The sequence below is a fragment of the Anomalospiza imberbis genome, chromosome 2, assembly GCF_031753505.1.
Source record: "Anomalospiza imberbis isolate Cuckoo-Finch-1a 21T00152 chromosome 2, ASM3175350v1, whole genome shotgun sequence".
NCBI lineage: Eukaryota > Metazoa > Chordata > Aves > Passeriformes > Viduidae > Anomalospiza > Anomalospiza imberbis.
In genome coordinates, this window is record NC_089682.1 from 85914039 (window position 1) to 85936942 (window position 22904).

General features: G+C 44.0%; 1 protein-coding gene across 1 annotated transcript in view; it reads right to left on the reverse strand.

Annotated features, from left to right (window-relative positions):
* GTF2F2 (general transcription factor IIF subunit 2) overlaps positions 1-6424 on the reverse strand; it is a 78229-nt gene extending 71805 nt beyond the window's left edge. The window contains exon 1 of the mRNA XM_068182202.1: positions 6243-6424. Coding sequence (XP_068038303.1) covers positions 6243-6308 — 66 coding nt within the window. The 5' untranslated portion in view covers positions 6309-6424. The remainder of the gene's footprint in view (positions 1-6242) is intronic.
* Positions 6425-22904: the final 16480 nt, after the last annotated feature.

The following is a 22904-nucleotide window of genomic DNA, read 5'->3' on the forward strand; positions in this document are numbered from 1 at the left end:
GAGCAAGAACATCTGCAACTAGATCAGTTTGCTCAGAGCTCCATCCAACTTGACCTTGAATGCCTCCAGGGATGCCACATCCACAGCTAGTCTGGGCAACCTGTGTCAGTGCCTCACCACCCTCATCAAAAAACATTTCTTCCTTACATCTGGACTAAATCCATCCTCCTTTCACTTAAAACCATTACTCCTTGTCCAACTACTATAGGCCCTACTAAAAAGTCTGTTCCCATCTTCCTCATCAGCCCCTCTGAGGCACTGGAAGGCACCTGTAAGGTCTCTCTGGAGCCTTTACCCCTCCAGGCTGAGCAGACCCAGCTCTCTCCATCTCTCTTCACAGAAGAGGTGACCCAGCTCTGTGGTCATCTTTGTGGTCTCTTTTGCACCTGCTGCAGCAAGTCTACATCCTTCTTATGCTGGGAGCCCCAGAGCAGGATGCAGCAATCCAGGGGGGGTCTCACCAGAATCCCCTCCCTTGACATACTGCCCATGCTGCTTTTGTTGCAGCCCTGGAAAGAATTGCCTTTCTGGGCTGCAAGTGCACATTGCCAGGTCATGTCCAGCCTCTCATCGACCAGCACCCCCTCAGAGCTGCTCTCAGTCCTTTCCTCCCCATGCAATGATACGGGGGGTTACCCCAACCGAAGTGCAGGACATTGTGCTTGGCCTTGTTGAACTTTACGAATCTCATGCAAGGCCACTTCTTGAGCTGTTATATACATATACATATACATATACATGCACACACACACACACATATATACAAATATGTATACATATTTTCAGTTAGAGAGAGTAAATAGAATAATGTAGCACAAAAAACCACCAATGTAGAGTCTCAAATGAGAAAAATCTTAGTAACTTCAATATCAAATACTACTATCCAATCATAAAAGGCAGAAAAAGATCAGCATCATATTCTTAAACTAAGGAGTCTCAATATTTTATCGGGTAAAATTATACTTTTAAATATTCATTAGAAGTTATCATCTCTCTGGGAAAAAAAAAAATCAACCAACCAATCACAGCGATGAGAAGTTCAGCAATTTCTGCTGTGAAGGGAAGGCTTACAGTCTGGGAACCTCAGACATGTTGAGCAGAAGACCACAGCCTACTGTCACTCCTCCAACAGCAGAACCACCCTAGGCAAATATGCCTCACATCACTCATTCCCAGCTCTTCACTGCATTGGGCAAAGTCTTTGTGCAGCTGGTCAGTATATGGAAAGAGCAGACTGGTCTAGCTAGGAGCAGTGGCTGACTTCTATGCCTTAGTTGTGCTGATTTTGTGTTTAACAGGTGGAAAAACCAAAGCAGCTCCCCAACTCATTTTCCAGAACAACTGCACAAAGTAGTGATTAGTCCAGGGACAGGAACAAGACCTGCATAAATTGAGAATTAAAAGCTGCTGCAGTGCTGTTACCTCACCTACACACTAATTCCTTCAGTTGCAAACGCTGTGGTATCTGCAGCATTGGGTGACCTGGGTTCAAAATGTGCAATAAAGACTCTGGTAAGCAGCACACTCCTCAGAACTATACAGCCATGCTCTTTACTGGCACAGCAAAGTTTGTCCTTGCTCACACAGTCCATAGCTACTGAAAACATCTGTGCCCACGTGGAAAAACAGTGTGCAGCACAGCCAGTAACGAAGAGAAATACACCAACCTATGCCTGGGCCATTTTCTGTTTCAAGCAGCAAAGAAGCACTTTGAAGCCTAATTTTTGTCTTGCATAGAGTAAAAACTAAGCCACCCTGGGGAGAAAAAGAGCCTCTATCAATAACTTGCTGACAAAGAACAACCTCCTAACTTCCTAAAGCTCAAATTAAATTAACACTAACTTTGCATTTATCAGTTCTTCAAGAACTCCAGATCTTGGAACTGGTGCTTAGTTAGTGTTTACCTTTAGACTCACAGCACCCCATGAAGTACATGTGGAATATCTACAAAATCGAGCTGCCTCCAACTGCTCAGACAAACTAAATGGCAGTCCAGGTTCCCATAAAATTCAGACAACTTTGGTCAAAAATACCACAAAAGCACAACAGAAAGACATGAACTGGCACAATCTATTGGTATGTATTTTTTCAGTTTTCAAAGTGGCAACTTTCTACAGTAGATCCCATGCCAGATCAGACATGGTTTTCTTTCTAAAGTGAAGATAAATGCTATGACATGCTCCAGCTGGCTCAACAGAAATATTATTACAAGTTTGCACCTAATATCCATTTATACTGCCAGATAATAAGGCAGATGCACATTCAGTATGAGTGGACAAGGAGTGAAGGGCTCTCATGGTGTTAAAATCACTGACTTGCCATATAATACATTCAGACTGGGAATTAAGTCAGATTAAGAGGTTGCAGATCAATCATACTGCATGGGAAGGTCTCAAAGAGTGCATTTAATCATCTTTCTGCTGGCCTACCTGCAGTCAAGGGCTATGCAGAGCAAGAGAAAGCATTATGAAGGGCTGTGATCAAAGGATTACTTCCAGCTATCCATAGGCACTTCAGATAAAACCAGGTGCTGCTCACAAACCCACATGCTAATGACGTAAACAATCAGGAAGGAATAAATAAAGTCTTAAATGCCACAGACATCTTATTTTGCACCTTTCTTTTAACTTTAACATAATAATTATGGTAAAGTGTCACGTTTCAAAATCTTAACAATCCTTGAAAGAATACACAGAAAACAAGAGCAACCTGTTTCTACAGGGCAGAATTTTCACAGATCCCACAGGAGGATTTTGAAAACTACATACGCACAGAAAGAGCGATCTGTGGACAGTCAGTGCTTGCCCTACCAAAAGGCAACTGAATGCAACCTTTCAGAACAAGTCGTCTTTATTCTGGGATTTGTAGGTAAGAACACTCTTCTCTCCAAAAAAGAAAAAAATTGCAGTTTAATCACTAGAAAAAATGTGACGTCTAAAGAGCATCACTTCAAGCCCTCTTCCCACTGTCATTCTCCTCTTGCTACTCACATCTCAGCACTGCCCAGGCTGCAGTACATGAGGCATGCTACAGGCAGTGTAGGACACAAGGGCCCCTGCTCCACTCATCTTTCAGCCTGGGCACAGCTTCCTACCCCTCTTTAGAAGAGAACACACAAGCAGTCCCTCTCTGCAACAAACTACTTCCACTTTTCTGCAAAAAACTAAATTAGCTCTTTCTCTATATAGCAATACATATGCAGTGCATACAACAGAAACCAAGACTGATGTCAGATTCTATGTTTAAATTTTTCTTTGAACATACAAAAAAAATAATTAAATAATGCTATCATCTTTCTAGCTATAGGACAATGTAGCAGAATAAATAAAAAAATCTGACCAACACACTCAGGGAGCAAGAAATTAACATTCTAATGGCTAACACTAAATGGGCTTCACTTTACCACAAGTACATAACCAAACACTACTACTATTTCTCTACCTTAGCTTTCACTGAAAACACAGAAATAAAAATCTAGGGGCTTTCTGGATTTGTACTAAAGCAACTCACTCTCTTTATGGTACCTCCTTTTACTGCTCATGCTTCTAAAATACTCATCACTACATTTTTTATTGCCTGTTAAGTAGTCTCTCTGGAATACTTCCTGTGCTAGCACAATGCATGCTAAAAGGAAATCAAATAAGCCAGGTTTTTTATTCCATCAGAACTGAATGCTCTCTCCCTCAAAGGAAGGATAAATTCATCCTCGTTGTCCTAGCTAGTGAAGATAAAAAATACAGGTACTATGCACTGTCTTGCCTCTGAGTTGGAAGTCTTGCTAACAAATGCGGTTGTTTCCAAGTGCAAGTCTAAAGGAAATCAAAGGATAAAATCCTGCATAACCCATGTTATGGTCTATCAGTGTTAGCATCGTTTCAATATTTTTTACTGTCATTATTATACAAGAAGGCAGATGTAAGTTCAGAACACATGCATGAAGGACTACATCAACATTTACTTGGAAGAGTATTACTCCAGCTTTCCTTTCAGTCCTGTTTTCTCATTAAATAGAGTTGCACCAGCTGTAAGAACAAATGTGCCTGAAAATTCCTTGCTTCAGGAAACATCAAACTGTATCAGACTAAAGGACAAGCAAGTTCAGTGTCCTGTCCCCAAATGCAGCCAATGGCAGTTACTTCAGGAGGAACATATGAAGAAAATTGATTTCCCCAGCATGCTCTTATAAATTCTAGGGTGTTTTAGCAGACATGGAGTTTGTCAGCATATTACTTTTTAATCTCTCAATTCAATTTTCTTGCCTGAATTTGGTTGTGTTTGAGCTTCTGCAAAGTTCTGAAATTCAGAACTTCTAACTGCAAGAAGTTACAAAATTTAACCACATATTGTGCAAAACAGTACCTCCTTTGCTCTTGCTGAGCCCCACCAATTAATTAACCTGACACACCTCAAATTCTTGTGTTTGAACTGATTCTTTCCTGTTCACCTTTGCCTATTCACTTCTTCCTTATCCATCCCTGACACTACTCATTGCTTCAGATCTCTGCAATATTTCCAAATCAATCCCTTTGCCAGCCTAAAAGGTAATAAAGCATTCAGGAGGTCCCTCCACAGCCATCATTCCTTGTTGTCAAGACCAGACCTGGTGCTCTCCTCTGTACTGTTCCCAGGTCCACTGTACACTTTCCACAGCAGGGGAGATGAGACCATGACTACACAGAGCATTCTGGATAGAGGCAACATGATGGTACAATAATATTTTCTCTTTTGTTTTCTGTGTCTTTTGTAATCATGTCCAATGTTGACTCTGCTCATTTGACATGTTCTTATAGAGTTATCTCCACGTACAGAAAAAAACACTCCTCCTGAATGACAACAACCAGCAGAAGCCCAACTGCTGCATACAAATAATTTGGATAGTTTTTCTATAAACACGCCAGATTAGATCTTTCAGCTCTTAATTTCTTAATTTCATCTGCCACTTTATCAGCCTGTCACTCAGCATGTCATGATCTACTTCTGCAGCATTCTGCTGCCAGCATTCATTGACAGTGCCCAGGAAAAGCTACTACAATTAGAGCACTTGCACAGTGCTCATTGTGGCTTTGTGACATCACACACTCAGGCATCAGTACAGAAGAGGAAGCAAGATGCAGCAACCTGCCCACCAAAAATTCTGTACAGCAAAGCAAGTCTGAAATCCCCCAACTGTTTTTAAGGGCCACTGCAAGCAGTTCTGGTAGCTGAAGATTGATGGTGTTACATCCCCCTCACCACCCAGGACTAGTATTTGGGTACCACCCTGTCCCCACAGGTTCTTTCAAGTTGATGGGCTGAACCTGTTCCTAAAGGAGGAAGGGGAAGAAGGAACTGTTTCTCCCAGGAGAGAATAAATATAGGTCTAGAAAAAGAGGAGCACACCCAGAGGCATGCAGGGCACATGCTCCCACATCAGCTTAAAGTTCCTCTTTCTGAAACAATGCTTGCTATTGGCAGCAAAATGTCTTGACAGCAAAGACACTGACTCCAGGGAACAGAGCAATGCCAGCCTGCTAGTGGTGGCACCAGACTGGAGTGTGGCCCTGCACCCAACAGGTTTGATTTAACACCCTCGCTACCTTTTCACAGCCCCTCCACGACAGCTGTTTCACTAGCACCGAAGGCAGCTGTAATGACGAGACACTGGCATCCACTTTCCTTGTTGGATGTGGAGTTTTTTAATCAGGATGTGAATCTGGGCACACTCAAAACTTTTTCCAACTCTCAAAGTTCTGGGGAAATAAAAGTTACACGGCCATGTTTGTTGCTCATCACAAACCACTAGCAAGGACAAGGAAAAAATGTCTTACTGTGAGGGTGGTGAGACATTGCACAGGTTGCCCAGAGAAATCGTGGACGCCACAGCCCTAGAAATGTTCAAAGCCAGGCCGGATAAGGCCTTCGGCAACCTGGTCTAGTGGGACATGTCCCTGCCCACAGCAAGGGGGTTTGGGACTGAATGATCTTTAAGGCTCATTCCAAGCCCTCAACATTCTGATTCTGTGATAGCTCCCCGGCAGCCCAACTTTCCCTGCGGTGTTTCCTTCACTCAGCAGGCATCCGGGCCCAACCACGCGCTGTCCCCGAGAAGGGGAACAGAGGCACAGTGGCTGTCCCGGGCCACAGGGCGAGCCTGACGCGGGCAACCCCGGCCTCAGGGCGCCCAACCCGGGCACGGCGGGGCGGGGACGAACGGAGGGACCCGGCCGCCGGCCGGGCCCGGGGCCGCGGCGGCGGCTCCTCACCTTCACCAGCCACATGCCCGTGTTCTGCTTGGCGCCGGTGAGGTCCAGCTCGCCCTTGTCGCTCATGGCGGGGCAGCGGCCGGGCCGGGCGGCGGACGAGACGAGCAAGAGACGAGCGCGGCAGCGGAGCGCACCCGGCCACGGCGGCCCGTGAGGGACAAACCTCCTCCGCTCGCACTGCACGGCGGGGCGGGCCCTCGCTGCGTCGGGGCCGCGGGTTCGGGTCCCCGCCCTGGCGGGGCCGTGGGAAGGGGTGGGAATCCGTGGTGGGTGGCCGCAGAAAGTTCCAGTGCCACAGGACATCCTAGGTTCGAAGGCACCTATAAGGATCATCGCATCCAACTCCCGGCCCTGCGCAGGACATGCCCAAGTGTCAAAACACGTGCCTGAGAGCATTGTCCACATGCTTCTCGAGCTCTGTCAGGCTTAGTGCTGTGTCCACTCCCGTGGGGAGCCTGTTCTGGTGCCCCACCACCCTCTGGGTGAAGAACCTATTCCTAATATCCAACCTGAACCTCCCCTGACGCAATTTCAGGCCATTCCCTCGGGTCCTGTCACTGGTCATGAGAGAGATCAGTGCCTGCCCCTCCTCTTCCTTCACCAGGAAGCTCTAACTGCAATGAAGGCTCTCCTCAGTCTCCTCCAATCTGAAGAGACCAAGGAACCTCAGCTGCTCCTCATACAGCTTCCTCTCAAGACCCTTCACCATCGTCATTGCCCTCCTTAGGATGCTCTCCAACAGCTTGATGTCTTTCTTACACTGTGGCACCCAAAACCGCAAACAGGATTCAAGGTGAGGCAGCACCAGCGCAGAGCAGAGCAGGAAGCTATTTCAATACTCCTGGTACCAAAAGAGTTAGCCCAGCATGCTGAAGAAAGACAGCACCATGTAAATGATCTAGGGAAACTGGAAGAGAAGCCTGGAGAGAGGAGGCACTACCATGACAGTGCCCTTCTGTTTGGGAGGGAAATGGTGGCTAGAGGAGCAGCTCCTGTGAAAGGGATCAGAGCATCATGGTGTGCTCAAAGGCCACGAAAGTGAGAAAAACACAGATGGTGAATCACCTCCTAGGAATAAAAAGTAAAGATTTAAGCTTAGCTTCCCAGAAAGGGAACTCATGAGGAACTGTTGGAATAGGCTGTCCAAAGATAGCAGGGCATCTGAGACACTGAAAATGTCCTATGTCAGGAGGGAGAAAGCGCCTGCCCATCCTAGGTTGAGATGGGTGTATTTGGCTAAGAAAAACCCAAGTCCTTATTTTACAGCTGTCACTATCCCTGGGGAAGTTTTTCCCCTTTGCAGTTTAACTTTATTATCTCCCTTCTATCCACTGTGGGCACAAGAAAGACATGGACACGCTGGAGACACTGGCACAGGCTGCCCAGAGAAGTTGTGGATGCCCCATCCCTGGCAGTGTTCAAGGCCAGGTTTGCTAGGGCTCTGAGCAACCTGCTGTAATGGAAGATGTCCCTCTCTACTGCAGGGGGTTTGAACTAGATGATCTTTAATGTCCTTTCCAATCCAAACTACTCTATGATTCTATGGCATGGAAAGCATTTCATTATCTTCCTCTCTTCTTTACTTTATCCTTTTTCTGAGACGTAGCCCTTTGATTTGCCTCCTCTCACACTAAATAACTTCAGTTTGTTCAATTCTGTCTCTTAGGTCTATTTTCTAGACCTCTGGCTATGTCCATTGCTCTCTGAATTCCCCCCAGTACAATTTTACATCCCCTTTGAAGTCTGGTTGCTCAATGGTGAAGGTTATACTCCATCTGAGTCTGTACCAGCAGCAAGCAGAGGGTTTTTTCTGGTACAATATGCAAGAAATTGCTCATCTGGCTCACAAAAAATGATCTCAGTATTATATCTCAGATATGAGAGTCTGCCTTTCTAATTATAGGCAATCATCTAGGTAACCAAGGGGGACAACATTTTTATATGTATCTGAAGCAATAATGGCTAACACTGAACTATTATATTGACTAGGGTTAGTTACATTTAAAATTAATTGCATTTAAAAATTGCTTTTGTTTTTACATTTAAACTGTGTTTGTCTGCAGAACTCAGCTAGGAGGGGGGATAGATTTTATATTGTTAGTCAACTTCCACTGAAAATTCAGTTTTCTTTAAGACAACCTTACACAGACCTACTAAAGGCTCCTCAAATGCTAATAAAAATGGAAGTGGGTGCATCTCAACAGTAGTAAGACCAGCCCCATTTTATGGGACTATGTCACCCCAAATATTGTAGGTCTAAGACCCTTGGGTTTTGTTCACCTGGAAAAAGAGTGGATCTACAGAGGCAAACACCATTGCTTTAGAGTCTGCTTTGGATCCTGCTCATAGGATCATAGAACAGTTTGGTTGAAAGGGACCTTAAAGACCATCTAATTCCAAGCCCAGGGCAGGGACACTTTCCACTAGACCAGGTTGCTCAGGGTTCCATCCAACCTGGTTTTGAACACTTCTAGGCATAAGGCATCCACAATTTCTCTGGACTATTTGTTCCAATGTTTCACTACCGTCATTTGGAAACCTTTCTTTCTGATGTCCAATCTAAACCTACCCTCTTTAAAACCATTGCACCTTTGTCCTTTACAGGCCCGGAATAAGAAGCGTCTCTCTTTCTTTCTTGTGAGCCCCTTTAATGTACTGAAAGGCTGCAAAAAGATCTCCCTGGGGCTTCTGCTTTTCCAGGCTGAACATGCCCAAATCTCTCGGCCTGTCTCCATAAGAGAGGTGCTCCAGTCCTCTAACCATTTTAGATTCCTTCCTCTGGACCTTATCCGACAGGTCAGTATCTGCCTTGTGCTGGGAACTCCAGAGCTAGATGCAGTACTCCAGGAGGGATCTCAAATGTTCCTCTGGGATAAACACTGAATTAACAACAAAATTGTCCCTCTACCACTGCTTCCAGCTCAGTCTGTGTACTCAGATCACATGCACCACCACGTTTCAAAAGAAAAAAGCAGTGGAACGGATGTCTCTAACAGGGTGACATTTGCAGCAAAGCAGCATCATGGGGATTCAGGTGGGCCTGTGCTTCAACAGATGGAAGGAGAGGAACTCCACTTGCAAAGAGCCCAGCAGCAGGTGACAGGAGCATGGCTGATGACCTCAGGACTCCTTAGAGAGGGAATCCATGAGGAGTCATCACTCATATTCCATGTATAAATGACAATAGCAAAAACCTCTGTAAAAGCCTGACAATTGGTGTGGCTCAGCTGGCAACCCAGAGGGGAAGGCGACCAGGCAGAGATCTTTCCTGGCTTCCTCCAGGCAGCCTTTCCATAGCTGTCTCCATGGAAACTGAATTTAAAGGGACAACAAGCAGGAAAAAGTGTGCATTTTCATTAATTCCTCATTTAAAATCTCAACCTTGTGTTTGCCAGGGACACATTTAGTGCCATGGAGGAGGACCTAGGGACCAGCTGTTAAGCTGCAGAGCTGTGTGTTAGTCACCCATTTTCTTCTTGCTTGCATGGAAACAGCTGTGTCTGAGAAGAGAGATGGCCAAATTGAGACTTACACAGCCTTTCATTCTTTATTTTCCCCTTGTCCAATTAGGTGAGATGAAGAGCTGGCAGTGTCATCAGCAGCCACACAGAATTTCTCTTCAAACTTTTTGGGAACAGGCTAATTGATGCAGCCTGGTGGTACTTGGTGAAAACCAGCGCAGCAGAAGATGCAAAAGGCCTGATGCTGCCCCGTTGAAGCTGATGGGAGTTTTGCATTTAGGAACCCATGTGCTTTCCTCAAAGGCCAGCAAGAACTAGGGAAGATGTGCTCCTGGGAGCTGGTGTTCCCACAAGATATCAGTGATGGACACCATCAGAGAGGTTTCCATGTGCTGGAGGAGATGAGTGCTGCCTGTATTCTGAATACCTGAATTTTCAGTCACCAAAGACCTCATGGACTTATGAGGATACAAGAAAAACTCAAACTTAAATCTCAAAACTACCATTATTGTTTGAACAGTTGGAGGGCAAACTTTTGCCATCTCCAACTGTAATGCATCATTCTCTTGTTCGTGGCACAGTTAGTCTGTGTAAGCTGGAAAAAAGAGAAGAAATAATCTGCAAAGACAAAAAGAACATCTGGGCAGATCATTATTATTTATTATGGAATAAGAGAAAATTAATTCTGTGTAACTTACTCCAAAACAGGGGATGGCCCATCAAGCTGCATATCTATTTCCCGAGGCAGCAAAGAATTCTCAGTGTGTCTTTTTAAGACAAAAATATATGTTGGAGCTTTTGTGTTTTCAAACTGCTTTTGAGCAACATGTTAATAACAGACTTGTTTACTCCAAGCTGTTCTGTGGCAAAGAGTTGGAAAACATCAACCACAGGGCTGAGTTCCTGTTTCAGTAAAATCCTAGGCTGCATAAAATCTTCAACATGGCATTTCTGCTGCAAAACACAACACAAAAAGGCAGTTCTGAACAGAGGGCAGCCTTCATTCATTGATTTATAATTTTTAATGCTTTCTATCTATTTACAGCCACATATTTTTATCTAGGCTATATATTGGAGAATACTTAGTTTTCACGGTAATGGCACTGCGCCTCTGCTTGCAGTTCCAACCCGTATCATGTCTTCCATCATATTGACAGTGTGCAATAAATTTGACTGTAGGCAGCTTGTACTCTTGCTTATTAGGATTTTCACCATATCAAGGAAGGAGTGGGAGTGGGGGAAGAGAGAAAATTGAAAGACGCAACTGCAAATTATTTTTTTCAAAGGAAGAAAACGCTTGTCAGAGAATTTCAGATACTAGGTTTGAACCTGATTTAAAAATATTTTTTTTAATGACCATAAAATTGGCATTATCTCTTTAACTCAAGGTACTTTTTGTGCCTCTCAGGCATAAAAAAAGTATTATCTAGCCTTTTTCACCAGTGTCTCTCAAGAAGGAGCTTTAAGCATGCAACATTTTCAACCTAGTAATAGTATGAAGGTAATGTGCGGTTTCAGCAACTTGTTACTTTCTAAAATGCCTTTTCATTGTAGGTGTATAGAAAATGTTACATAGAACTGAGTTTAACCTGTTCTCCTGCACTCCTTAATATTTTTTCTGATCTTCTTCTCTGGTAATGTACTACCTCAGTACAAAAGGTCAGCAGCATCTACAGTCACTCATCTCCTGGACTTTCCACTAATGAGTTGGTGAAGAGCAAGGCATTTTCTCTTCAGCTACCAAAAAAATTGTTTTCACTGGATTTATTTCCCTTATGTTATAATTTAACAAACTTGATTCTATACCACTGATATTCCCCTTATTTTATAGGTATAGGCAATGCGCAGTCACCAAGGTATGTTATTGATGCATAAATTATCTCCTAATGAACTACTGTTTTGCAGAGGGAGCTTCCCAATGAGACTAGGAGAAGGCTGTGTGACTAAACTGAGCAAAAACAACATTATTAACCAGAAGAACAAATCTACAATGCTCCTAAAGAAAAACAGGGCACGTCTATTGGAAAGCTTGCCAGCCTGAAAGCATAGGCAGGTGTATAGAATTTGGAGATTGTGTGTACATATAAATGCAACAAGGGCATCTAGTTTGTGGGTTTCACTGCTTCAGAAATGATCACTCTGGGACTCTTCAATGTCACATGTGTCAGTGCTGTCATTAAAGGAAATTAACCACATGCATGTGTATCTAACCTCGTGTCCCACCCTTGCACCTAAGTTGCAGCTCAGCCACAGCAGTGCCTCACAACAAACTCTCACTGAGATAATTAACTGGAGGCATCAGAGGTGTCTGCTTCATTACTGCTGTGTGCTGCCTGCGGGTTCCCTCCAAAGATTTTCCACCTAATGGCCTTTGCTGATAACTCACTTTTTTCCTATGTGCTGCTTGTTGGCACTTCTCTAAAACAGTGCTAATGATCTAATAAATATGATTATGCAAGAGTGGTGTGTCTCCTTTCAGCATAAGCTAACAATGCTATTACAGACCACACCAAACTACATTCCCTTTGCCACAAAGAACAGCTTTTCCACCAAATTGAAATAAATAAACTGGAATGAGTAGAAAGTGTTACAGACCTGCAATTGGATCATATTTTACTGGATTTCTATTGATGGATGAGGTTAAATAAGGTCTGAAATTTAGCCTTCTAGTTAATTGTTGTGGCTTAAACATGAAAATAAAAGGAACCAAAATGACATTTCAGTTAGTGGGAGGAAAATAAACAGAAAAGGAACCAAGGAAAACAGAAAATAAAACCAGTGAGATTAAGAAAATCCAAAGAGTACGCGGGGGCCAAATGGTCATGAGAGGGGCAGAGACCACAGGTAGTCCTGCTGGCCTCATGTTGTTTCATTTTATCTTCTGGCAAATGACACATGGGGCTGGGGGGAAAAATACAATAATTCTAGGATAATTTATTATCAGAGACCATTTCTTGATATCCTGCTTCTTGTTGAACAGTGCAGACTTACCACTGAGAACAGGTTCTTCCAGAGACTGAGCATTTGGCAGCAGCAGCCCCCAAATCAGCACTTGCAGCTTGCAGGATATGTCCTCCTCCCTCCTGAAACTCACTCCCTGTTTCACATGCACTTGTCATTTCTGGAGTCCCCACATGATCAGGTCAACTCTTCATTTCATATATGAGGATAAGTCACTGAAGCTTTTTCTAACAAAGCTGAATGCTAACCTCTTTGTTAAATTACCTGAACTTTCTTTGTTCACATGGAGAATTTCTGGGGTGAAAGGGAAAGTATCTTTCTAACAATGCTAGGAATAAAGAAGTCTGATTTCTCTTCCACTGGAATCTCATTTGACTGACTTTGAGTCCTTGCTTTGGCTGAGATAGGCTTTTCCCTCATTATTAGTCTTAGGTATTAATACTATGTTAATAGATGTATAATACTTTTCAACATATAGAGAGCTGAAATTGAAAAAGGGAAATACGTAAGGATTTTCTCACCATGTGGTGAGATGAATAGCAGACTTAAGATTAAATTTCTTTGTTTTGCTTTCCTTGACCTTTTGTTCTGATCTCAGTGACATATCAACCATGCTTCTGCTGAAGAAAACCCAGACATCAGAAGTCACTTGTGCCTGCCAGCTCATCGTGTGCATTCAAGGCATACAGAATTCTTTGCAGAAAGGAGCCCACTGCTATATTAGAAAGAAGAACAAACAAAATCATTGAGATGACTGCTCAATAAAACTCAGCTTTTGAAAATCAAGGCAGGTCATGTGAAGTGTCCGCACACCTTGATGAGCTGTAAGTTTGGCATGATGTCCATTTTGAGCACGTGTGGTGAAGTCATTTTCCCCCTTGTAAAACACTGTTGATTGAACGACAATTATGGTTTTGATGAGGGTCTTTGAACTGTCCTGTTGGAGTAGCAGGCGTTTGCACACAATGAGAAGCAAATGTACAAAGAATGGGTAGCAATTTCCTCTGGGTACAATATGTACTTAGCTGACATGCCTGTGCAGAACAAAAGGCCTGGATATTAAACCATCCGTTGCCTCTGCTGCGCAACAGTGCAAATTACTTCTGACAGCCATTAAGAGGTGCTTCAGTCAAGCACCCATAACCGTCCAGCTCTTCACTAGAAAATTTGCTGATATTTTGAAAACATTGTGATACTTCACTAGTCTCAGAAATCCTTGACAACTTATCAAAGACAAGAGTCGATGTCTCCGCACTAGTAATTACTCCTCTAACCTGCTAGAGAAAGTGCCAGATATTCACCTTCCCCTTAGGAAATGTGAAGTCTCTGGCAGATAATAACATCTTTTTAAGTTATTTAGAGCAATTGTCCATTCTGATACTCTCCAATAATGTAGTTTCTGAAAGCTGCTTTTGAGAGTGCCAGGAGAATGCTGGCTGGTAGCAGAATTCCATTCTCCCACTGTTGTTAGTCTGTGCTTATAAACTGTGACCCAAAATAGAAACGAGAGTGTTGTTTGAACAGCCAGTATTTGCTATGAAGAAAGTGGCTCAACAAGTAGGGGCAGATCCCACAGCCTCTGCTTGAGTGAGTCATCTGCCTGCATGCAAGTGGTGTTGTCAAGTTCAATAAGCCTGTCTGTGCAAGGCTTGAGGATCAGACTCGTCGGCCTCCCGTCATCCGTGGCATGGGGACAAGGATGTGGATGGCTTTTGCATTGATGATCCTCTGCATATTTGTGCACGGGTTTGTGAATCTACTCTCAGTGGGTGAGAGTGTGTGAGGGAAAAATGCAAAACAGGTGAAAATCAGCAGAAAAGTACAAGGCATCTTCCCCTACTTAAAGAGTGTCCATCAAAGTTAACACACCACTGCACAAAGTACTGCATTGCATATAAAAATGATTCCTTGAAAGAGTCATTATAATTGCAAAGTCAAGTAGCCAAACATTAAAAAGGCTAACGTTTAGGCTGCCCACACCCCAATATTTCTGTATTTCTATGTTTCTGTATTATAATAGAGCCTTGAATGTCATGACTACATAGCATTTAGCTTGTTTTTCTATGGGAAGGAAGCCCGTGGGGTCATGTTGTCTCTGTTGGTGCCTGCTTGATAGTGGCTCTCTCCCTAACTTTTGAAACCATCCATCAGTTTCACCCAAAGCCTAAAGGTACTATACTGCCATAAATCTATGGAGATTAGGGGTCCAGTTGAGGAAAGAGATGCTGCTAGAGATGCTGTGAGAGAGAACAAGAGCAGTGTAAACCCAGCCCTTAAGAGCTAGCGGAGCAACCTGAGGGAGGAGAATGCTTAAAATACTACAGGTATGAGAAATGCCTCAGCTGGTCTCATGCTTTATTAAAACCTTGGCCACAGTCAAAGTTTACCTCCTCTGGTCTCTAAATGGGATAAATATGTATTGTGGTGATTCTCCTTCCAAACGTCACCCTGCAGGCTGGGTTTCTGCTGGTCCCAGAACTACTCACTCTTCTGCCCAGCTCAGTCCCACACTGTCAGCACTTCCCATTGCTGCAGCATTGGCTTGGCCCACACTGTGGGGATTCCCTCGTCCTCTGCCCTGCTTGCTGCCTTCCATGAGCAGTGCTCCTTCTCCAAGCTGTCTCTGAAGGTCTCAGGATGCCTGGCTTCAAGGAGAAGAGATTCAAGATTCTCCCACTGTGGGAAAGTACAATAAAGTTATTACACAGCTGCCCTGGGAGCTATTGGGAGGACACACTGTCCCTCTCATGCAGTAAGTTGACAGTGAATCTACAAAGCCCTTGGGGAGAGCAGTGCAGTCTGGAGAGAGACTGGCCATGGTGAGGAGCAAACACAAGCAGTGATGGATAAGCAGTGGGGGAGATGGCAGGCTGGAGTGGCTAAGCCTGAGCCTGTCCTCCTTCCTTGTTCTACAGGTGGGAAACTGAGGCTCAGTGAAAGGGCAGCTCAGATGCTGCTTCCCTTATGGAGAGGAGCCTCCTGAAGGAGTGCAGAGGTGTTTCTTCCAGGCAGGGGCTGAAAGAGTGAAGGGGAGTCTGAGCTTTGCAGGAATTTTTAGCTATGGGTCATTGTTGCTACTCAAAAGTGAGCATCTATTTTAAATTAGTGCTCAAACCCCACTCTGTCCTGTGAAACAGAATTTAAGATCTTCTGTGAAGCATGTCATAGTGTCACACCTCTATTTTTTAGAAACCAGATCCAGTCATTCCCTTGCTTCCCCTCCTATTCACAGTCTATGAAGCCTTTTGGCATGCCAGTATTGTGAGAGCCAAAGGTCTCAAGATAAAGATTTTTATGTAGGTGTAATAGCTTTTCGGAAGCCAGCTACTACATCTGAAGAAAGCAGATGAGTTTTGGGGTGTGTACACTCCTCAGAAAAGATGAGGTGAATTTCAAACCTAACTGCATCTTGGGAACAGTTGTTCTGGGTTTAATTAGACCTGTGTCTGAGTTAGACATCTGACAGCACCCGTGGAATATAAAGAATATATTGGTGGTTATATCCTAGTGGGAAAAGAGATGCAGGTAATTTGTAGAATAATAGTAGCGTGATGTAGAGCTCTGGGAGATCGATAATTGGAAAAGGTGCAGAGAGGAGAATGGTAATGTGTGGGATGTGCCCATGGGGGGACAGTGTGGGAATGCCATGGGAAACTACGGTTATTTAGCATAAGGCATTTCTCCAGAGTCCTCTGCCCCCCAGTGCAAATGAGCACATGCCCATCATCTGTCAGTTTGTGGTTGTCATCTCCCCAAGTTCTGGAAAGTTCCCCATTCTTGTTGCTCCTAATGGTTCCCTCTGTAAACCACTCCTTCCCTTTTCCCTCATTGGCCCAGTTTATGTTACCCCATCCCTGTCTCCCCCTTAAACCCTCTTCCCATTGGATCATTTGTACTCTAGTCACTCCTTCCCGCTCCAGTTATATACTCTGGCCACTCCTTCCCCAGCTCTCCCGAGTGTGGTTGTCTCTCTGCTCCTATTTCTGCCTCCCTACTCCTTCGATCAATCCTCAATAAACCCGCTCGGATTCCAGCAGCTCAAGAGTCCTTCCATCTTCCTGGTGGGGATTTTAATTACGCTATCTAGGCACCCATTGACCAGCCAACTGAGGGTCACCCGGTGGGACTCGGTCTGGGGTAGCCTATAGTAATGTGTTCTAAAATATTAGTATTCAGGAAAGTAATGAGATACAGTTTGCAGATTTACCTCACAAAGATATTGTAGGATTTTCTTCGAGAATTAGGGCTGGAAGATTAGAAATGGAACAACTACACTGTAAGAAATATAGTCTGTTGGAAGCTATATCTTCAAGAGTCGTCCCAGCTGACTCTTGAAGAATTGAAGATGGTATCTTTTGACAGGCTGAGAAAGAAGCTTTCTTTTGCCTTTGCAAAGTTGTGCCTAGTGTATTTCAAATTCCCAAGCATTTGGCAGATTTTCACTGTCTCATATTAGCTGGTAAACCAAGAATTCCTCCTGGTGAAGAGTTTTTAATATGACTCTGTAACCAAGACTACTCAATTGCTAATTGAGGAGGTACAGCAGTCAAAATAAAATGATGCTTCAGCTGCCTGTATCATCTCACTTGCTGTTGCTATTTGGATGTTGGTCAAGATTTCTGCTTTTTCTGTGTGCTTAAACTCAGATGAGAGGTTACAAGTTCACTTGTCCATGTTCCAGGAGTTATCAATTTGTTGGGCTGTGTCCATCTCTTAAGTGCTAGAGAAAATCACCACCAACTGGTGGGTGACCAGGCAGCTCCGTCCACACACCATTTTCCAGGACCCTGATGAGCAGGATTTGACAAATAGGTATGGGACAGAAATTTCACTGGTTGCCTCAGCTGATGGTTGTGATACATCCCAGAAGCTGACAAGGCAAAGTGGATCTCTTCATATCCTTCAAGAGAGCAGGCCACGAGATTCCTACTGGTCAGCTCAGCCACACAAATGGAGAAGTCTGATCCTCTGGGGTGGACAGGTTCTCTGCTCACAGATCCACTCATCCTGGCATTGCTGCAACCCCTACAAGTGGAAGCAGACCTCAGCCAGTCTACTTGCCTGCCAGAGCATTGCTTGCCAGCATTGCCAGAGCAGGTCTTGGGGAGCAGCTTCTTAGGCACCAACACATTTCTTCTCAGCATTTGTGACCTGAGAGGATTGGAGGCCTGTAGGTGGGGGTATATTTGGTAAAAAAAAAAAAAAAAAAAATCAAAACAAACAAAAACAACACAAAAAAAACCAAACAAAAAAAAAAAACCAAAAAAAAAAAAAAACCACAACTCCTTATGCTAGCAAGAGTCCCAAATTTAAGTCCATATTCCAAACCAGAGATTTTTAGCACACCATGCTAGGAACTTTTCAATATTGGCAGTGCTGGTTTGTGCTTTGAAATACTCTAAAAAAGTAATATTGGTGTGATATTTTGTGACACAGGGTCTTGTGGGTGAATCAGAGCTGACACCTGGAGTAGGTAATGCCAGCATCCAGGAAAGCTGCAAATACCTGGAAAGGAGGGCCTCCAGCTGCCAAGTTTTTCAGATAATGTTTGCATTTAGTATCATTGCAGATACCCTTCTGGGAAAAGGAGACTTGTCCTGCTAGAGTATCAATACTGAGCAGAAACCTCCTAAAGACTATCCCCCATAACCCTCAGCACTGTGGTGCTAGTCTTATGCTAGATTCTGCTCTAACAGCTTAGCCTGGCGCTTGTGTCCCTCTCCCTGCTGAGGTCTCTGTTCTGAAAAGGTGTTGGAGAGAAGATGTTGGACCAGGGGCAGCAGCAGGGCCACAACCTGGGAGTGTGTCCGGGGAGGGCTCTGTGGAAGGCTGGAATTTTTGGTGTGGGCTCTCTGCCAGTGCACAGCATGATAATGACAGGAAGAACTGCGCAGAGTTCGGTGATGGCCTTAAGTTTCTCTGTTCCTGGAAACTCCCTTTGTGGACAATAATGCGCACATCAAAGGATTAAAGTATTGCACTCAGTGCGTGACTGTGGGCACATCCTCTCACTCCTCTTTTCCTCTCTCGTGCTGGTTTGGAAGAGGCAATTAAAACCCAGTGACTTTTGTCACAGGTGGTGCAGAGGTCAATAGCACCTAACCCGTGTGACTCCATACAAGAAGTGCCACTCGGTTCGGTGACAGCAGCCCAGCTCTCTCGTGGTTGCCACAGAGACGAAGTCTGAGAAGCCTTCGCTCCTTTATTTCCCTAGAAGATCCCAGGATAGGTTTGAGGCAACAGTCAAACCTAGTCGGTATCAGTGCAAGCTGGAGAACTCATGGATCCTCTCAGATGAGCATACGAGGAAGGTCAGATCCATGTGGTGTGGGCACCAAAGAGCTGTGCATTGATGAGGTTCCTGAGCTCCTGAGTTGTAACTCCAGTTGGAAAACCACCTATGATAATGTTGAATTAGCTGACTTCCATCTGGCAGCGAGTCAGAAAGGTTCAGCTGCAGTGGGTGCATTCCTTGTTCCTGCCACTTTTTCTCAGTAGGCTAATGTGGAAGGGTGGAAGGTAAGAAATGACTAGCAGACCAGCTGGGGTAACATATGGCATTTTGTGTGTGCTTTGTTTTCCACATCAGGCCCATTATTTGCATTCTGCTCACATTATGATAAAGGCTGAGCCTCACCTGGGTGGCAGAAGATGGAAGTTACCTTGGAAACAACAGGAACACCTTCATTGCTTCTAGACAGCTTCCCCCCAGCTACAGGCTTTGTGCACACCAGCAGCCAGCTGGTCTCCTTTTCCTGAAGTTGCTGTTTTTCCATTGTGCCTTTTCTCCCTCAATGGGAACCAACCACTTTGATTTACCATCTCTTGGTGCTGTGGGGCATCAGATGGGGAGTGGTGCTGCACTGGGAAGCAGCAGTAGGAGTTTGACTTGCTTGCTTTCACACAGCTCAGATATCCCTCTAGGTCAGGCCAACCCTTCATTGCCCTGACAGGAGAGGTACAAAGCAGCTGAACAGAAAAAAGGGAACTCCAAGCAGTGGAAAGGATCATTAGGCTTCCATGGCCTCAGTTCTAATGATGTGTGAGGCCCTGCAGAGCAGACCCGTGACCCTCTTGTGGGTCATGGAGAAACACCTAGAGGTATTTACAATAAGATGATGGGTATAAGGCTCATTGAGGGATGTGGTGGGGAAAAGCACTTTTGGGATTGTCTACAACTTGTTTTGGAATGTTTTCCAAGGGCTATGGGAATGTACAAGACCTAGTTCAGGATGTTTGGGATGGATTAAAAGTGGGGAAAGGAAGGAATTGAGGTGGATTGGAAAGAAGCAAGTGTGGGAAAGAGAGTATAAAAAGGGCAGGTCAGTGTGCTTACTTGAGCCCTGCCTGCACTTGATCACTCCAATCTGTTCTGCATTCTCATTAAAACCTATTTTTGTCTGGTTAAAACCAGAGTGTTCTTTCTGGTCTGAGTGGGTGTGTGTGAGCACAGCCAAAGTGATGCTGGTCTGGTTGGCGAGCAGCAGAGGAGGGCTGAGTGGTGCAGCTGCAGCAGGGCTGCGAGCTGGGGGCTTGCATGTCCAGGTACCTACAAGACTCTCTGAGAGACACAGTCAGGTAAGGACAGAGAGAAGTTGTATTTTGCCCCAAGTTGTCAAACTCCTGGCCACGTGTCACATGTGCAAGGATAAGTGGCTACAGCCCTATTAAGTGAAGCAAATGGTTGCAATGTTAAGCAGCTGAGAGCCTGGGACAGCCTTATTTTCCCCCTCCCCTTCCTCTGAATCTGTTAATGAGAATTGTTTTTGAATATTTATGTTTGGAATAATTGTTTAGAAGAAGTCACAGCTGCATCTGCTCCTGCTGAAGTGACAGTTTGTGCTGCTGTCTCCTAGACACCTTAAATTCCCACTCTGAAAGAAAGACCGTGCTTTTTAAAATTAAGGCTTGATTTCCATGCTGATTCAAAATGGGTGTAATTTCAAAGAGCAATGGGACTTACTACTGGTTTAAGGATCAATACCAGAAAACAGATGAACTGAAGCAGTGGCTGTTGCAGTGACAGCCACTTTGGGAGGAACCAGAAGTGGCTGTTGTGAAAAAATCAGCTCTGCACAGGTAATGCCTTGGCCTTCATGCCATGTTTGAAAAGAACAGAAATGCCACATTGTGTGAGATACTATTGTGGGTCACCACTTCCCATAAATCTGCCGGAGCTGGAAGCGTCAGAAAGATGCATTTCAGAGGTGCACAACAACAGGGAGCCGCAATTGTGTTCCTCATCCATCTTTGTGAGCACATGAGAAAAATTTGAAGTGTCTGAAAGACACTGCAAAACTTGTTAGGTTTTTTTCCCCCCAGCATATAAACCACTGCATGCAATTCATAAGGACAGGAAAACATATGCATGTGTTTTATTTGAGAATTAGGCAATTATGCAGTTAGAAACTATATGCACTGCACACAAGGTGGGTGGCAGGAGCTGAGGATGCATGCACAGAAAGTTTCCAGAATCTGATTTTTAATGCTATATGACTCTTAAATCAACATGTGACTTGTAATTGGCTAGACAGAAATCACAACAAATTTACATTTCAGAAACAAAACAAGTCCCCAGGCTCAATTAGCCCAGGACTCTTGGAATCATCTGGAGCTTTTTAAATCTTCTTTTATGTGTAAAACCCCCTTTCCTACTGGACAGAAATATATTAATGTTTCATCTCAGTGTTTCTTTCTAAAATGAAGATATTTCTACAATGCCATTTTGGTGCTATCAATATGATGACATCAAGGCCCTAAATAAAACACATTTCTAGTGCCATTGATTATTTGGGAAATGCATTTTATCCCAAAAAAGCAAACATGCACAGGACATCCACCAATATCCATTCCGCAATAGCAAAAAAAAACCTCCACAAATAGTTGTTTACATTGGAAGACCACAGACAGAGATTTTACTCAGGTATTACTGAATCACATTCTAACAAAATTTTCCATCTCAGACAACATCTCAGACATGGTAGCTCAATATATTTGTCCTGAAGAAACATACAAAGCAATCAGTAATTTTTCTTGAAATGTCTTTATTGCTTTTAATTGTTCCTTGGTAACAGCAAACTCAATGATTGTTTTTTGGTTCCTTTCTCTTTCTTTTTTTGTTATTAATATATAATGTTCCTTAAAATTCCTTTTAAACACCCAATTTATCATATACCTACCACAAAGCCTTCTTTTTATTGACTATACTATGAATTACACACCTATTTAACATCTCAGAAGAGGAAGACCTCACTCTTGAGCAGAAATGTTAAACACCGGTATAAATAAAGGACGCCTATGCCAGCCCAAATCAAAAGCAATTACACTAAATTCTAGGCTGGTAGGCTTTTCACATCCAGGAAAACGTCTCTGACATTTTCTTTTTACAAAACGGGATTTCCTGATATGCCTGGAGTCAGTATGGTGTGACATGGACTGGCACTGCAGAATAGCAACAGCATACATTAAATCCACGTTGGGAGCTGCTTACCAGAAACACTGCATAGTAATTATGGTGAAGATTCTCTGTGAAATAGATTCTGGTTTTTCAAATGAGATTCAGAAAAAAAACACCTCCTAACATTTCAGCAGAAAAGTCCAAACTGTAGAAGATGTCTCATCTTTTCCCATGAAAGCTTACAGAGCTTGTAATTTACTGAGTTACTGCTTGTTCTAATGACTATTTGAGGGGATGGCTTGGCATGAGTAAGAGTTTGTGTATGAATTCAGTTCAAAGGTTCATGCAATTTACACTTGAACTCTCAACAACTCCACTTTGCCCCACCTCAAGTTCATAACACTGATCTCATCAAGTCTTTATGAAGCTGCCACAGAGTGGGGAAAAAAAAAAAGAGTGAAAAACAAGTTCCCAACTCGCACCAAGGCTTCATTAACTAGAACCATGGGTCCCACAGATGGAAGAGCAGCACACAATGCTAAAGGGGCTGCTGCACTCCTGTTACGGGCGCCTCCTCTCAAACATGGCCTTGGACAGGGCAGGAGACCATGATGGGGCCAGGAAGGGCAGAGAGCAAACAGCAGGGAGCTGACTGGATCTGGCCATCTGTGACTGCTCCTCCCACCTCAGCTGGGAGGAGAAGGGGCCAAAGACAAAAAATCAAAACAGAGCACAGAACAACAACAACAACATTTTTTATACAAGCAGCCCTCATCCTTGCTCCAGACTTTGAATGAGCAAGGACTGCACGATGCGCTCGAGTAATTTTTTTTCAGCTGTGAA